At 46.0% G+C, this 14,706-nt stretch overlaps 1 protein-coding gene across 2 annotated transcripts in view; it reads left to right on the top strand.

Moving 5' to 3' along the window:
• The window catches only part of LOC115131317 (VPS50 EARP/GARPII complex subunit), a 222,829-nt gene that overhangs the window by 55,345 nt on the left and 152,778 nt on the right, over positions 1–14,706 (top strand). For both annotated transcript variants that reach the window (XM_029662931.2, XM_029662930.2), the window contains exons 10-12: positions 5,040–5,082; positions 6,755–6,853; positions 12,815–12,955. In XM_029662931.2, the coding sequence (XP_029518791.1) occupies positions 5,040–5,082; positions 6,755–6,853; positions 12,815–12,955 (283 nt within the window). The remainder of the gene's footprint in view (positions 1–5,039; positions 5,083–6,754; positions 6,854–12,814; positions 12,956–14,706) is intronic.

Here is a 14,706-nt window from a genome sequence, read left to right as displayed (position 1 = left end):
CAGGTCACAGGGCCAGACTGTCTGACCTTTGATCCCTGAGAGTCCTTCCTGAACCAACCCTGACCTCTCCTACTACACTATATATACAAAAGTATGTCGACACCCCTTGAAATTAGAGGATTTGGCTATTTCAGCCACACCCGTTGCTGACAGGTGTATACAATGGAGCACCCAGCAATGCATTCTCCATAGACAAACATTGGCAGGAGAATGGCCCGTACTGAAGAGCACAGTGACTTTCAATGTGGCACCCCCATAGGATGCCACCTTTCCAACAAGTCAGTTAGTCAAATTATTGCCCTGCTAGAGCTGCCCCGGTCAACTGTAAGTGCTGTTATTGTGAAGTGGAAACATCTAGGAGCAACAACGGCTCAGCCGCAAACTGGTAGGCCACACAAGCTCACAGAACGGGACCGCCAAGTGTTGAAACGAGTAGCACGTAAACATTGTCTGTCCTTGGTTGCAACACTCACTACCGAGTTCCAAAACGGCTCTGGAAGCAACGTCAGCACAAGAACTGTTTGTCGGGAGCTTCATGAAATGGGTTTCTGTGGCTGAGCAGCCACACACAAGCCTAAGATCACCATGCGCAATTCCGAGCGTCGGCTGGAGTGGTGTAAAGCTCACCAACATTGGACTCTGGAGCAGTGGAACACGTTCTTTGGCGTGATGAATCACACTTCACCATGTCATATACAAAAAATGATCTCCTTCCTCGACGGGGATCGGTCAACTTGACTCTTTTTGGCTTCGGCCCACCATCTAAACAAACTTTAATCTTTTGACCCTCGCTATTGCGGCCCAGTTGATTGGATGGAGGCATGCTCCCTCTTCTGTCTGCTGTAGTCTACGATCTGCTCCTTAGTTTTTGGGACATTGAGGGAGAGATTATTTTCCTGGCACCACTCTGCCTGGGCTCTAACCACCTCCACCTGTAGGCTGTCTCATTGTTGGCCGACCGCTGTCGCGTCGTCAACAAACTTGATGATTGAGTTGACACATGACGTGTCCAAGCTGTTTCACACAAACGCATCACGATGACCTTGTCATGTAATGGAACATAACATGTCACTTCTCCAGCAGACAGTCATCTGTGTTCTGACATTTGCAGCCGTGACACAGACATCTCCATTTGTCAGATTCAACGGACACATTTCAGAGCTAGAATATATTCCCTCAAACTCAACTCTGGACCTCGAAGCCAGTTCCACTGCTTTTTTTTGTCATTGTTCCCCTCTAATCAGGGACTGATTTTAGACCTGGGACTCCAGGTGGGTGCAAGTAGAACAGAATACCAGCAGGCTCCGGATCAAAGGGTCAGAGTTGAATACACCTGCTTTAGTTCATATCCTAAGCAGCCTTCCAAGGAAGTTGACAGGAAGGCTGCAGATGCCAGAACACAGACAACACATTGACATTGCCTCCATTTGAATGCTTGTCATCTTCTATGCTTTCCATAGTATAGCCGTCTGAACTACCACACTTTCCCATGTCAAATAGTCCCTTGTTCTGAGAAAGGTCAGAGAATATAGAACCTACACATCCAGATATGTATATCTGGGTAATTGCTTTCTCTATTTTTCATCTTCTAATATCAGATGGGGACGAAGCCCTCCAATCAGATTCTTAAGATCCGGACACAATGGACCACAGGTGCTGGATACCCTAGTTTGGGTAGACAAACAAAAAAGACAGTCACAGGTTTATGGTCTAGTTACATTCTAGTGGCTTAAGCCTGGACGGTTAACTAGACAGACAAAAGGACTGCCAGTTCAGACTGTCTCACTCTGCTCTCCTAATAGCATTGTTGGACTGTTATTTGGGAAGCGAGAGTTATGTGGTTGATGTGTTGGTGGCATTGGGGAACGGAGTCTCTCATCTTGTCAATGAGTTCATTATGCATATGAGGAGAATTAAAAACACCCCTGAGTCTCTCTCTCCCCCTCCCTCCCTGCCTGCCTGCCTCCCTTTTGCTTCGCGCTCCATGTTAAGATACTCTTCAATTACAGTATTCCCACTGACATCCTTGCCTTCTGTGGGTCCTTCCAACCCACCATAGGCGCCAACAGCCTGCCTGTGTCCCCTTCTGTTACGCTTTTCCCACAGCTCCTCTCCAACATATTACCAATGTTAATTGAAAAATGGCCCCTCCCCCTTTCATGCCCACAGCTCCTGACGAGGTAGAGGGATTTAGTTGAGTTTCTTTCTTCTCTTTTTTAATGCATTCCGTCTGATCATTAAAGTGGGGCAGCACACAGCAGGGGGTTGGTGCGTTCCTCCCTAGTCCCTACTCCCCCCTGTCAGTAGAGGTTTACTCAGAGAGAGAAGCAGTACACTTCATGTTAATTAGCCCTCTCAGTGAGAGAGATAAAATGTGAGAGACTGGATAAAACCATAGGAACAGAAATACTAGAATGGACTAAACATTGACTTGAATTGGAATGTCCATTCTAGTAATTTCTAATTCTATGATGAAAACAGCTGTACAGGGTCTCCTCTGCTTGCCCTGTCTCTGACACTACTGTGGCTGAAGTCTCTGCCTGCCCTGTCTCTGACACTACTGTGGCTGAAGTCTCTGCCTTCCCTGTCTCTGACACTACCGTGGCTGAAGTCTCTGCCTGCCCTGTCTCTGACACTACCGTGGCTGAAGTCTCTGCCTGCCCTGTCTCTGACACTACTGTGGCTGAAGTCTCTGCCTGCCCTGTCTCTGACACTACCGAGGCTGAAGTCTCTGCCTGCCCTGTCTCTGACACTACCGTGGCTGAAGTCTCTGCCTGACCTGTCTCTGACACTACCATGGCTGAAGTCTCTGCCTGCCCTGTCTCTGACACTACTGTGGCTGAAGTCTCTGCCTGCCCTGTCTCTGACACTACTGTGGCTGAAGTCTCTGCCTTCCCTGTCTCTGACACTACCGTGGCTGAAGTCTCTGCCTGCCCTGTCTCTGACACTACCGTGGCTGAAGTCTCTGCCTGCCCTGTCTCTGACACTACTGTGGCTGAAGTCTCTGCCTGCCCTGTCTCTGACACTACCGAGGCTGAAGTCTCTGCCTGCCCTGTCTCTGACACTACCGAGGCTGAAGTCTCTGCCTGCCCTGTCTCTGACACTACCGTGGCTGAAGTCTCTGCCTGCCCTGTCTCTGACACTACCGTGGCTGAAGTCTCTGCCTGACCTGTCTCTGACACTACCATGGCTGAAGTCTCTGCCAGGGTACAGTCTCGACTGTACCCTGTTCAAAGGCACTTAAATATGTTGTCTTGCACACATACACAATCTGTCTCAAGGCTTGAAAATCCTTCTTTAACCCGTCTCCTCCCCTTCATCCACACGGAGCGCCAAGTCTGGGACCAAAAGGCTCCTGAACAGCTTCTATCCCAAAGCCATAAGACGCTGAACAGTTCATTAAACGGCTACCCGGACTTTCTGCTTTTCACCGCCTACCTACAGTTGAAGTCGGAAGTTTACATACACCTTAGCCAAATACATTTAAACTCAGTTTTTCACAATTCCTGACATTTAATCCAAGTAAAAATTCCCTGTCTTAGGTCAGTTAGGATCACCACTTTATTTTAACAATGTTAAATGTCAGAATAATATTAGAGTGATTTATTTCAGCTTTTATTTCTTTCATCACATTCCCAGTGGGTCACACGTTTACATACACTCAATTAGTATTTGCTAGCATTGCCTTTAAATTGTTTAACTTAGGTCAAACATTTCGTGTAGCCTTCCACAAGCTTCCCACAATAAGTTGGGTGTATTTTGGCCCATTCCTCCTGACAGAGCTGGTGTAACTGAGTCAGGTTTGCAGGCCTCCTTGCTCACACACGCTTTTTCAGTTCTGCCCACAAATTTTCTATGGGACTGAGGTCAGGCTTTGTGATGGCCAGTCCAATACCTTGACTTTGTTGTCCTTAAGCCATTTTGCCACAACTTTTGCAGTATGCTTGGGGTCATTGTCCATTTGGAAGACCCATTTGTGACCAAGCTTTAACTTCCCGACTGATGTCTTGAGATGTTGCTTCAATGTAGCCACATCATTTTCCTTCCTTGTGAAGCCATCTATTTTGTGAAGTGCACCAGTCCCTCTTGCAGCAAAGCACCCCCACAACATGATGCTCCCACCCCCGTGCTTCACGGTTGGAATGGTGTTCTTCGGCTTGCAAGCCTCCCTCTTTTTCCAAAACTATAGTTTGTTAACATGAAATTTGTGGAGTGGTTGAAAAACAAGTTTTAATGACTCCAACCTAAGTGTATGTAAACTTCCGACTTCAATCAATCACCCCAGTACACTGACTCTGTACTCGTAGTCCTTGTATATAGCCTGTATATAGCCTTGCTGTTTTATTGTGTTACTATTTTATTTGTATTTATTTGTTAATTTTCATACTTTTAACTGCATTGTTGGGAAAGTGCTCGTAAGTAAGCATTTCACTGTAAAGTCTGCACTTGTTGTATTCGGCACGTGTGACAAATAACATTTGATTTGATTGAAGTGGATTTAACAGGTTACATCAATAAGGGACCATAGCTTTCACCTGGTCAGTCTTTGTCATAGAAAGAGCGGGTGTTCCTAATGTTTTGTACACTCAGTGTGCAGTAAGATTCAGTTTGTTCTTTGATGTTGCCAACACTGTCCTTTAATCAACTAAGACTTTGAAACAACTGCAAGACAGCAACCTATAAAGACTAGATCCAGCATTTAGCACAATGTTCTTTGTATCAGAAATGGCAAATCGAACTGAGAAAGTTAAGCACTTTGAGGACAGCCACACGCAGTTGTTCAAGGTGTTGCCTTTCACTAGGGAAATGATAATGGGTTAGGAAACGCCATTTGTGAAATAGCGTGTTGCTTTGTACAAAACGGACAATGGCTTTTTTTCCCTGTCTCTGTGTGTTAGAGTATGGTGACGACGTGTTTCTGCAGGTCAGGATGAATGATACCTTCGAGTTCTAGGTCACTGATGGAGGCCAAGTGAAACCTTGTCTCGTGTCTAGGTGATCAGCAGGGAACTGACCCAACAATGTCCTTTCATTCACAGTGAGTTGAATTCCAAGCTACAAGACACTCTGGAGCAAATAGAGGTACGGAGGAGCTTTTTTCCCTTGTTTCTTCTTTTTCTTTTCAAAAGAGAGGAAATCCACTCTACCTTTTAGTGTTCCGCTTTCATTAAGACCGTTGAGAACCAGATGGCGATATGAAGACACAGGAGGATGGCTAGAGACGGGGATTGAACCATGGTCTCCGGTGCACAGCAGCCGCACATAGGTTTACTAACTATTTCTATTGGTTAAGAACACTGCGATTTATCATACATCTCAAATGTTGTTTGATACTGAACATATTAAATATAAACATCACCTTCCCTGTAATTGTTTAAATGCCTACAGTTAAACGAGAGACTTGGTGTTTTATCTTGACATTAACAGTTTTCTGTTTTTCCTGCTACATATTAACATCTTTAAAAAGCCATTCCCACATCCACGCTTAGGGAGGTTCATTACCTGGATGCCATGTGAATGTGTGACACACCACCACCACCACAGAAAGCGGTGTCTTGGTCTCTAAACTGATCCGCTGTGTGGCTCTGGTGGTTGAATGGTGGATGGCGGGTGCTGCTGGAGAGATGTAATTGGGAGTCAGTCTGGCGTGAAGCCCTTGCTGCTAGCTTCGGTGAATCTGCAACACGTTTTCTCATCATGCTCTTTAATCCTGCTTTCTCTACCAAAAAGTGCAGGTGTCTATGGAAATGCAATGCAGAATAACTGTTTGTCAGGAGCTTCATGAAATGGGTTTCTGTGGCTGAGCAGCCGCACACAAGCCTAAGATCACCATGCGCAATGCAAATAAAATCAAATAATCAAATAAAATTGCCATAGTGTGATCACTTCGAAGCCCAATTTCTATGCTTTCCATTCTTAGCCAGAACCACAGTAACTCCATCTTCTGCTGTCAACAAAATGTTGTCTAATTCGACACCGTCCCTGCCACCCTGTTAAAAAATAAATAAAAATAAAATAAATCCCATACGGACTCAGGAGAGGCGAAGGTCGAGAGCTGTGCGTCCTCTGAAACACAACCCAACCAAGCCGCTCTGCTTCTTGACACAATGCCCACTTAATCCGGAAACCAGCCGCACCAATGTGTCGGAGGAAACATTGGAAACACCGTACACCTGGCGACCGTGTCAACGTGCACTGCGCCACAGGAGTCGCTAGTGCGCAATAGGACAAGGACATCCCTGCCGGCCAAACCTTCCCCTAACCCGGACGACGCTGGGCCATTTGTGTACCGCTCCATGGGTCTCCTGGTTGCGACAGAGCCTGGACTCAAACCCAGAATCTCTAGTGGCACAGCTAGTACTGCGATGCAGTCCCTTAGGCTGCGTCACTCGGGAGGCCCCCTGCCACTGTATTTCTCTCACGCAGCAGCTCTGTTTAATGTTAATGGTGGCGCTCCTTTGACCTTGGGGAGGCTGAGTGTGTATCTCTCGTCCCCTCCAGCAACCTGGCTCTCCCTTGCTCTCTCTGACTGACATGTAGCCTGTGTCCCAAATGGAATCCAATTCCCTACGGAGTGCACTACTTTTGGCCAGAGCCCTATATAGTAGTACACTATTCACTATTTAGTGCGTCATTTGGCACTCAGACTTTAAAGACAGCAGCCTCAGCCCTCCATTATGGAAGCTGTTTCTCTTGGCCCAAGGAGTTGATCCATGACCATATCCCTCCTCCATCCCCTCTACCCACCCAACAGGAGCAGCTGGATGTGGCCTTGTCTAAAACCTGCAAGCACTTTGATGTCTCCCACTACACCAGAGTTCAGCTGGCGTACACCCTCCTGGAAAAGACCCAGGTGAGAGACCTCTAGCAACAGATCTCTGCTCTGTCGGCTTCCTTCCTGATCTGTTTGTCATCCATTCCCCCCTTTTTCTCCCTCTTCCTTCTGTATATTGTTCTCGATCTCTCTTTCTCTGTCCTTCTCTCTACCTACCTGTCTGACCTTATGTCTCTCCCTCTGATGTGGTGAGATGATTCATTCCTGGGTTGATGCCCGTTTTGGTATCCCCCTTTCCTCCCCCTTCCCTCTGTTGTGCTCCCTGTTTCTCCCTCCATCGCTCTCCTTCTCTCTCCCCACGGTGTTGATCAGAGGTGATGATTCATACCGGTCTTGTGTTTTTTTACACAGTCTTCTCCCCCCAATACTTGCTGCAAATCACAGATCTGTCACTGGTAAAGCTTTTCCACCACACACACGAGATGGGGAAACATCCCCCTTTTACATGGGATTGATTTTGGGATGACGGAAGCACACAATCGCGTAGACAGTTTGCGACAAGCTGTCACCATCACAAAGATTGATTGTATTGCTTTGTTCAGGAGACTGTCAGGGGTAAGAACTGCCACCAAAAAAAACAACCCTGGAGATATGGCAGTGTATTGTGGTGTCAAATGATGTCTGTCGGCCTAGAGAGAGCGAGAGATTGTTTTTGTTTTGTGGATGCTTGTTTTTCCTGTGTTGTGTGCGTGAACTTTCATTAAAGAGTGGGTGTCTGTATTTTTACACGTGTGTGTCAGTGTAACTCTGTACTGAGATGGATGGTGTGTGAGGACTGAGATGAGTCAGCTGTTATCAACTGTCAGTCTCTTGCACACACACACTCACACCCCACTTCACTGCGAAAATGAGCCAGACATCACCAGAAAAGCTTCCACCACTTCCTTCCAGGCAAATTCATCACTTTTACTCACTAAGGGTGAGGCTCACAGAGATGTGTGTCTGTGTGAGTGAAGACAAGCACTGCAGATCTCTGAGTATTCCTGCCTGAAACTCTGGCAAAGTATCCGGTTTGTCGAACAAATCTATGTCTAGGCAGGTAGCCTAGTGGTTGAGTGTTGGGCCAGTAACCTAAAGGTCGCTGGTTCGAATCCGCAAACAGACTAGGTGAAACATCTGTTGATGTGCCCTTGAGCAAGACACTTAACCCCAATTGCTCCTGTAAGTCGCTCTGGGTAAGAGCATCTGCTAAATGACTAAAATGTTATGCAAATGTCTCAACTTTTCAGCACAGTGCACTTTTAGTGTAGTGGTAAATGATAGGTGTTAGAGAAGACAAGCTTTGTTCGAATACCCTTACTAACATACTGTATACCACATACTTGATGAGTATGTACTATTAGTTAATTTTAGTATACTGTAAACGAACGGTGTCCTTTCAGTTGAGTGTACTAGCGCGTACCGGAAGTTGATGCTGTTGTTATGCAACTTCTTGCTAGCTTGTTAGCATAACAAATGACAAGTTTAGACATCTTACAACTTCCTTAACAATGTCCACTGAGAACGCACAACGATTCTACCACTTAGCTAAGAATGACATAAATGATCAAGTCATTAAACGTTGGGTAGTTAGATAAAATATAGCTAGTTAATGTACTGACAATGTTAGGTAGCTAGCTAACATACCGGTACATACAAGCAACTGCTGTAATGATATGCGGTTTGTAAGGATAGCGTAGCTAATATATTGTCAGCCAACATAACGTGTAACATACCTTATTTGAAAAGTCATTACTTTTTTATTACATTGCTCAACATGTTCTTAAATTTGTCAGTTAGTACAATTAATTAATTTTCTTCAAATCTGAAAATGTTATGAAGCCACGCCCATTTTTGGAATATATGCATTATGGGCCTTAAAAGCACAGAAATATTGTCCACTGCTTGTATACTTTGTAGTTTGACGAATGTAGTACGACATCCGGGAACTTTTCGCATACTAACTATATCCATACTATGACCAATAAGCATACTACATACTCAATTTACGTCACAAATAGTATAGTTCGAATGAGTATTCTAACACAGCTATAGAGCTTGTCTTGTAACAAGTCGTTCGTTTACCTGATAGACATGCCCATAACATGACCTGTAAATTTCTCCTATTGACGGAGCTACTCCTGTAGGAAACAAAAACATGCTGACGTGATGATTAGCGTTTCTATTTGATTGACATCATCAGCCATGAGACGAGAGTGGCCCTTGGCTCCGGAGATTGCGTCATCAGCAGATCAGGAGCTTTTTGGAGTAGGCTATCCACAATCACAATGGTTGTGTTCTCCACAATGATAAAAGCCAGCAGGGGAGTAGTGAGTGTAGTGCATGCTCTCAAACTCAAATACCTATTGTTGACTGGCTCAGGGCCCTTTCGCTCTTTGTTGGGGCGCGTGACACACACACACACTACACTCACTATGTTCACTGTATCCATGTACACAGCAGATTGCTGACCTTCAGGCCCTGGTCTAAAGTATAGGGCTCTGGTCAAGAGTAGTGCACTACAAATCAAATCATATCAAATTTGATTTGTCACATACGCATGGTTAGTAGATGTTAATGCGAGTGTAGTGAAATGCTTGTGCTTCTAGTTCGACTGTGCAGTAATATCTAACAAGTAATCTAACAATTCCCCAACAACTACCCAATGCAAACAAATGTAAAGGGGTGAATGAGAATATGTACATGTAAGTATATGGATGAGCGATGGCCTAGCGGCATAGGCAAGGTGCAATAGATGGTATATAATACAGTATGATATGAGTAATGTAAGATATGTAAACGTTATTAAAGTGGAATTATTTAGAGTGGCATTGTATAAAGTGACTAATGATCCATTTATTAAAGTGGCCAGTGATTGGGTCTCAATGTAGGCAGCAGCCTCTCTGAGTTAGTAATTGCTGTTTTAACAGTCTGTTGGCCTTGAGATAGATTCTGTTTTTCAGTCTCTCGGTCCCAGCTTTGATGCACCTGTGCTGACCTCGCCTTCTGGATAGTAGCGGTGTGAACAGGCAGTGGCTTGGGTGGTTGTTGTCCTTGATGATCTTTTTGGCCTTCCTGTGACATCGGCTGCTGTATGTGTCATGGAGGGCAGGTAGTTTGCCCCAGGTGATGCGTTGTGCAGACCGCACCACCCTCTGGAGATTCTTGGGATTGAGGGCTGTGCAGTTGCCGTACCAGGCTGTGATACAGCCCAACAGGATGCTCTCGATTGTGCATCTGTAAAGGTTTGTCAAGGTTTTGGGTGACTAGCCACATTTTTTCAGCCTCCTGAGGTTGAAGAGGCGCTGTTGCGCCGCCTTCACCACACTGTCTGTGTGGGTGGACCAATTCAGTTTGTCTGTGATGTGTACGCAGAGGAATTTAAAACCACTGCTGTCCCTTCGATGTGGATAAGGGGGTGCTCCCTCTGCTGTTTCCTGAAGTCCACAATAATCTCCTTTGTTTTGTTGACGTTGAGTGAGAGGTTGTTTTCCTGACACCACACCTAGTGCCCTCACCTCCTCCCTGTAGGCTGTCTAGTCGTTGTTGGTAATCCATGCCCACTACTGTAGTGTTGTCTGCAAACTTGATGATTGAGTTGGAGGTGTGCATGGCCACGCAGTCGTGGGTGAACAGGGAGTACAGGAGGGGGCTGAGCATGCACGCTTGTGGGGCCCCAGTGCTGAGGGTCAGCGAAGTGATGTTGTTTCTTACCTTCACCACCTGGGGGCGGCCCGTTGCAAAGTCCAGGACCCAATTGCACAGGGCGGGGTTGAGACCCAGGGCCTCCAGCTTGATGATGAGCTTGGATGGCACTATGGTGTTGAATGCTGAGCTGTAGTCAATGAACAGCATTCTTACATAGGTATTCCTTTTGTCCCGATGGGATTGTGCAGTGTGATGGCGATTGAGTTGTTTGTGGACCTGATGGCGGTATTCAAACTGAAATGGGTCTAGGGTGTCCGGTAAGTTGGAGGTGATATGATCCTTGACTAGTCCCTCAAAGCACTTCATGACAGACGTGAGTGCTACGGAGGGGGTAGTAATTTCTATCAGTTATCTTTGCCTTCTTGAAGCATGTGGGGACAGCAGACTGGGATAGGGAGAGATTGAATATGTCTGTAAACACACCATCCAGCTGGTCTGTGCATGCTCTGAGTGATACCATCTGGGCCAGCTGCCTTGTGAGGGTTAACACATTTAAATGATTTACTCACGTTAGCCATAGCGAGGGGGTGGGGGGGCGTGGTTCTTGTTAGCAGGATGCGACGGTGGCACTGTATTATCCTCAAAGCAGGCAAAGAAGGTGTTTTAGTTTGTCTGGAAGCGTGATGTGGCTGGTTTTCTTTTTGTAGTCCGTGATTTCCTGTAGACGCTGCCACATATGTCTCATGTCTGAGCCGTTGAATTGCGACCCCACCTTGTCCCGGTACTTGCATTTCGCTTGTCTGATTGCCTTGCGAAGGGAATAACGACACTATTTATATTCAGTCTTATTCCCAGACCTCTTTCCATGGTTAAATCTGTTGGATCGCACTTTCATTTTTGCGCGAATGCCGCCATCCATCCACAGTTTATGGTTAGGGTAGGTTTTAATAGTCACAGTGGGTACAACATCTTCAATGCACTTCTTTATAAACTCCCTCACCGAGTCAGCATATAGGTCGATATTGTTCTCTGAGGCTGACCGGAACATATTAAGTCTGCGTGATCAAAACAATCTTGAAGCGTGGCTTCCGATTGGTCGGACCAGTGTTGAATGGTTCTCGTCACTGGTACATCCTGTTTGAGTTTCTGCCTATAAGACAGAAGGAGCAAGATGGCGTCGTGGTTGGATTTGCTGAAGGGAGGGCTTTGTATGCATCGCGGAAGTTAGAGTAGCAGTGGTCAAGGGTATTGCGCATAGCGCAATCAATATGCTGATAGAATTTAGGTAGCCTTGTTCTCAAATTTGCTTTGTTAAAATCCCCAGCTACAGTAAATGCAGCCTCAGGATATATTGTTTCCAGTGGTCGTCTTGGTGTCTGCTTGAGAGTGAATGTACACAGCTGTGACTATAACGAGAATTCTCTTGGTAGGTACAATGGCCTGCATTTGATTGTAAGGAATTCTAGGTTGGGTGGACTTGAGTTACTGTCTGTTGTTATGATTACACCATAAGTCGTTAATCATGAAGCATAAACCTCCACCCTTCCTCTTCCCAGCGAGGTGTTTATCTCTGTCGGTGCGATGCATGGAGAAGCCCGGTGGCTGAACCAATTCCGACAATTTATCTCGAGAGAGCCATGTTTCTGTGAAACAGAGAATGTTACAATCTATGATGTCTCACTGGAAGGCAACCCTTGCTCGAATTTCGTCAAAATCTGTTCTCTCTGCTAACGCACAGCAAGCGGTAGCATGTACATATTACCTCAATTACCTCGACACCGGTGCCCCATGTATTTTGCCTCGCTATGGTTATTTACTGCTGCTCTTTAATTATTTGTTATTCTTATCTCTTATTTTTGGGGGGTATTTTCTTAACTGCATTGTCGGTTAAGGGCTTGTAAGTAAGCATTTCACTGTAAGGTCTACCTACACCTGTTGTATTTGGCGAATGTGACATTTCATTTGAAAGACCTGTTATTAGTAGCGCAAGTCGCAGCTCAAATGGCTCTTGCAGCACTTCATTTAGAAATGACCTCGCAACTCAAGTAGGCCATTGGCAATGGCTGCATATCAACTGCAATTTCTGTAATTAGAGATATTTTCCCCAACTGTTAATGTTGATGTCGTGCGGCGCACTTTATATCCATCGCAAATAATTTGAAAGATCCATATTCCCACTTACTAACGTAACAGCATTGTCATGTCATGACGCTATCCGCCCAACATAATGTTTCGCTGTGTCTCCTTTCTCTATAGACGGCCAATGACATCTCCAACTGCACTTCAAACAGGTCTTACGACGCTATCCGTCCCGCGTAATAATTTGGGCCCCTGTGTCTCCTCTCTCTATAGACTGCCATGGACCAGCTCCACATGCACTTCACCCAGGCCATCCACAACACTGTGTTCCAGGTGGTTCTGGGATACGTGGAGCTCTGTGCCGGCAACGCCGACACCAAGTTTCAGAAGATGCAGTACAAGGACCTCTGCACGGTAAGGATGCTAGCGAGCTACCTTCTGTGTCTTCTTAGCAAGGCCAACCGTGACCTTACCTAGGGTTTGTGTCTTCTTAGCAAGGCCAACCGTGACCTTACCTAGGGTTTGTGTCTTCTTAGCAAGGCCAACCGTGACCTTAACTAGGGTTTGTGTCTTCTTAGCAAGGCCAACCGTGACCTTAACTAGGGTTTGTGTCTTCTTAGCAAGGCCAACCGTGACCTTAACTAGGGTTTGTGTCTTCTTAGCAAGGCCAACCGTGACCTTACCTAGGGTTTGTGTCTTCTTAGCAAGGCCATAAAGGAGAGCCGCACACTCTAGGAGCTCATATGCAAAAATGTAATGTCCAATGTTTCGACAGCCAAGCTGTCTTCATCAGGGTATAATCAAACACTGCGGGATGACTCATTTATATAGTGTACACCCTGATGAAGACAGCTTGGCTGCCGAAACGTTGGACATGACATTTTTGCATCTGAGCTCCTAGAGTGTGCGGCTCTCCTTTTATTTTCAAATGTTCCACTCCGGTAGCCAGCTCGCCTAATAGGTGTGCGGTTTTTTTTCTTCTCGATTCTTAGCATGGCCAACCTAGGGTTTAAGTGTTATGTTTTGTGTAGGGCCAGGAGTTTTTGATCACCATGTGTCTACCTGGCCAGGCTATGATTGGGGCCAGGGTTTGTCCTGGTCTTGTCCCATTAACACACAGAAAGGATATCCTCGTTTGACGTTCAGGGGATCAGGAATAAAACGTCTGTCTCTAATATGTAGGTGACCATTAATACTGTATCTTTAATGAGCCATCTGTCTGGTAAAGTTAGAAAAGACGGCTTTAATCTGTGGTAGAGTACAGACTTGGAGAATATCTTATGAGCTTGGCTCGATGCCCACAGAGGAATGACTATATATTTAGTTGTTTATTAAAGCGCTTAAAGGATTAGGCCACACCGGTAGAAATCCCTGCTACTCCGTTAACTTGATAAACACTCAGACAGACACACGACTCCCTGAACGCTCATATTGTTCTCTCGCCAAGCAGAAAATGCCCTTCTGTCTTCATGAGAGATGGCACTTATCACTCTATCCTCCTGAATGAGATGGAGAGAGAGATGAAGAGAATGAGACTTTCATTTTCTCAGTCCGGGAGGGGGAAGGCATTTTCAATCGTAGACCTTTTTCTATGAGATAATTCATCTTATTTAAGTGGACGACGAATGGGCTCTTTTGAAAAGTAGCTCCTGAGTGGCGGTGGTGCTTTTATTGGGCCAAACGCTCCCTCGCTCTCTCTGCCCAGACCCAGAGCCTCGGTCGTATCCAGACCCCGCAAATCCCATTTGCATGCTAATACGAAGCGCATGCAATCAGCACGGCCATGCATCACAATCCTACAGAGTGAGTTGTCTTCTCTTCCTGAGCCTTTTATGACCTGGCTGCTGACACATTTGCGTGGGGGGATCAAACAGAAGAGAAGATGTGCTCAATGGAAGCTGACGCTGTCACTCCCCTCAATGGAAGCTGAGGCTGTCACTCCCCTCAATGGAAGCTGAGGCTGTCACTCCCCTCAATGGAAGCTGAGGCTGTCACTCCCCTCAATGGAAGCTGAGGCTGTCACTCCCCTCAATGGAAGCTGAGGCTGTCACTGTCACTCCCCTCAATGGAAGCTGAGGCTGTCACTCCCCTCAATGGAAGCTGAGGCTGGAAGCTGAGGCTGTCTCCCCTCAATGGAAGCTGAGGCTGTCACTCCCCTCAATGGA

The sequence above is a fragment of the Oncorhynchus nerka genome, linkage group LG7 (assembly GCF_034236695.1).
Source record: "Oncorhynchus nerka isolate Pitt River linkage group LG7, Oner_Uvic_2.0, whole genome shotgun sequence".
In the NCBI taxonomy this organism is placed as follows: Eukaryota; Metazoa; Chordata; class Actinopteri; order Salmoniformes; family Salmonidae; genus Oncorhynchus; species Oncorhynchus nerka.
This window is presented reverse-complemented; position numbering and strand designations above follow the sequence as displayed.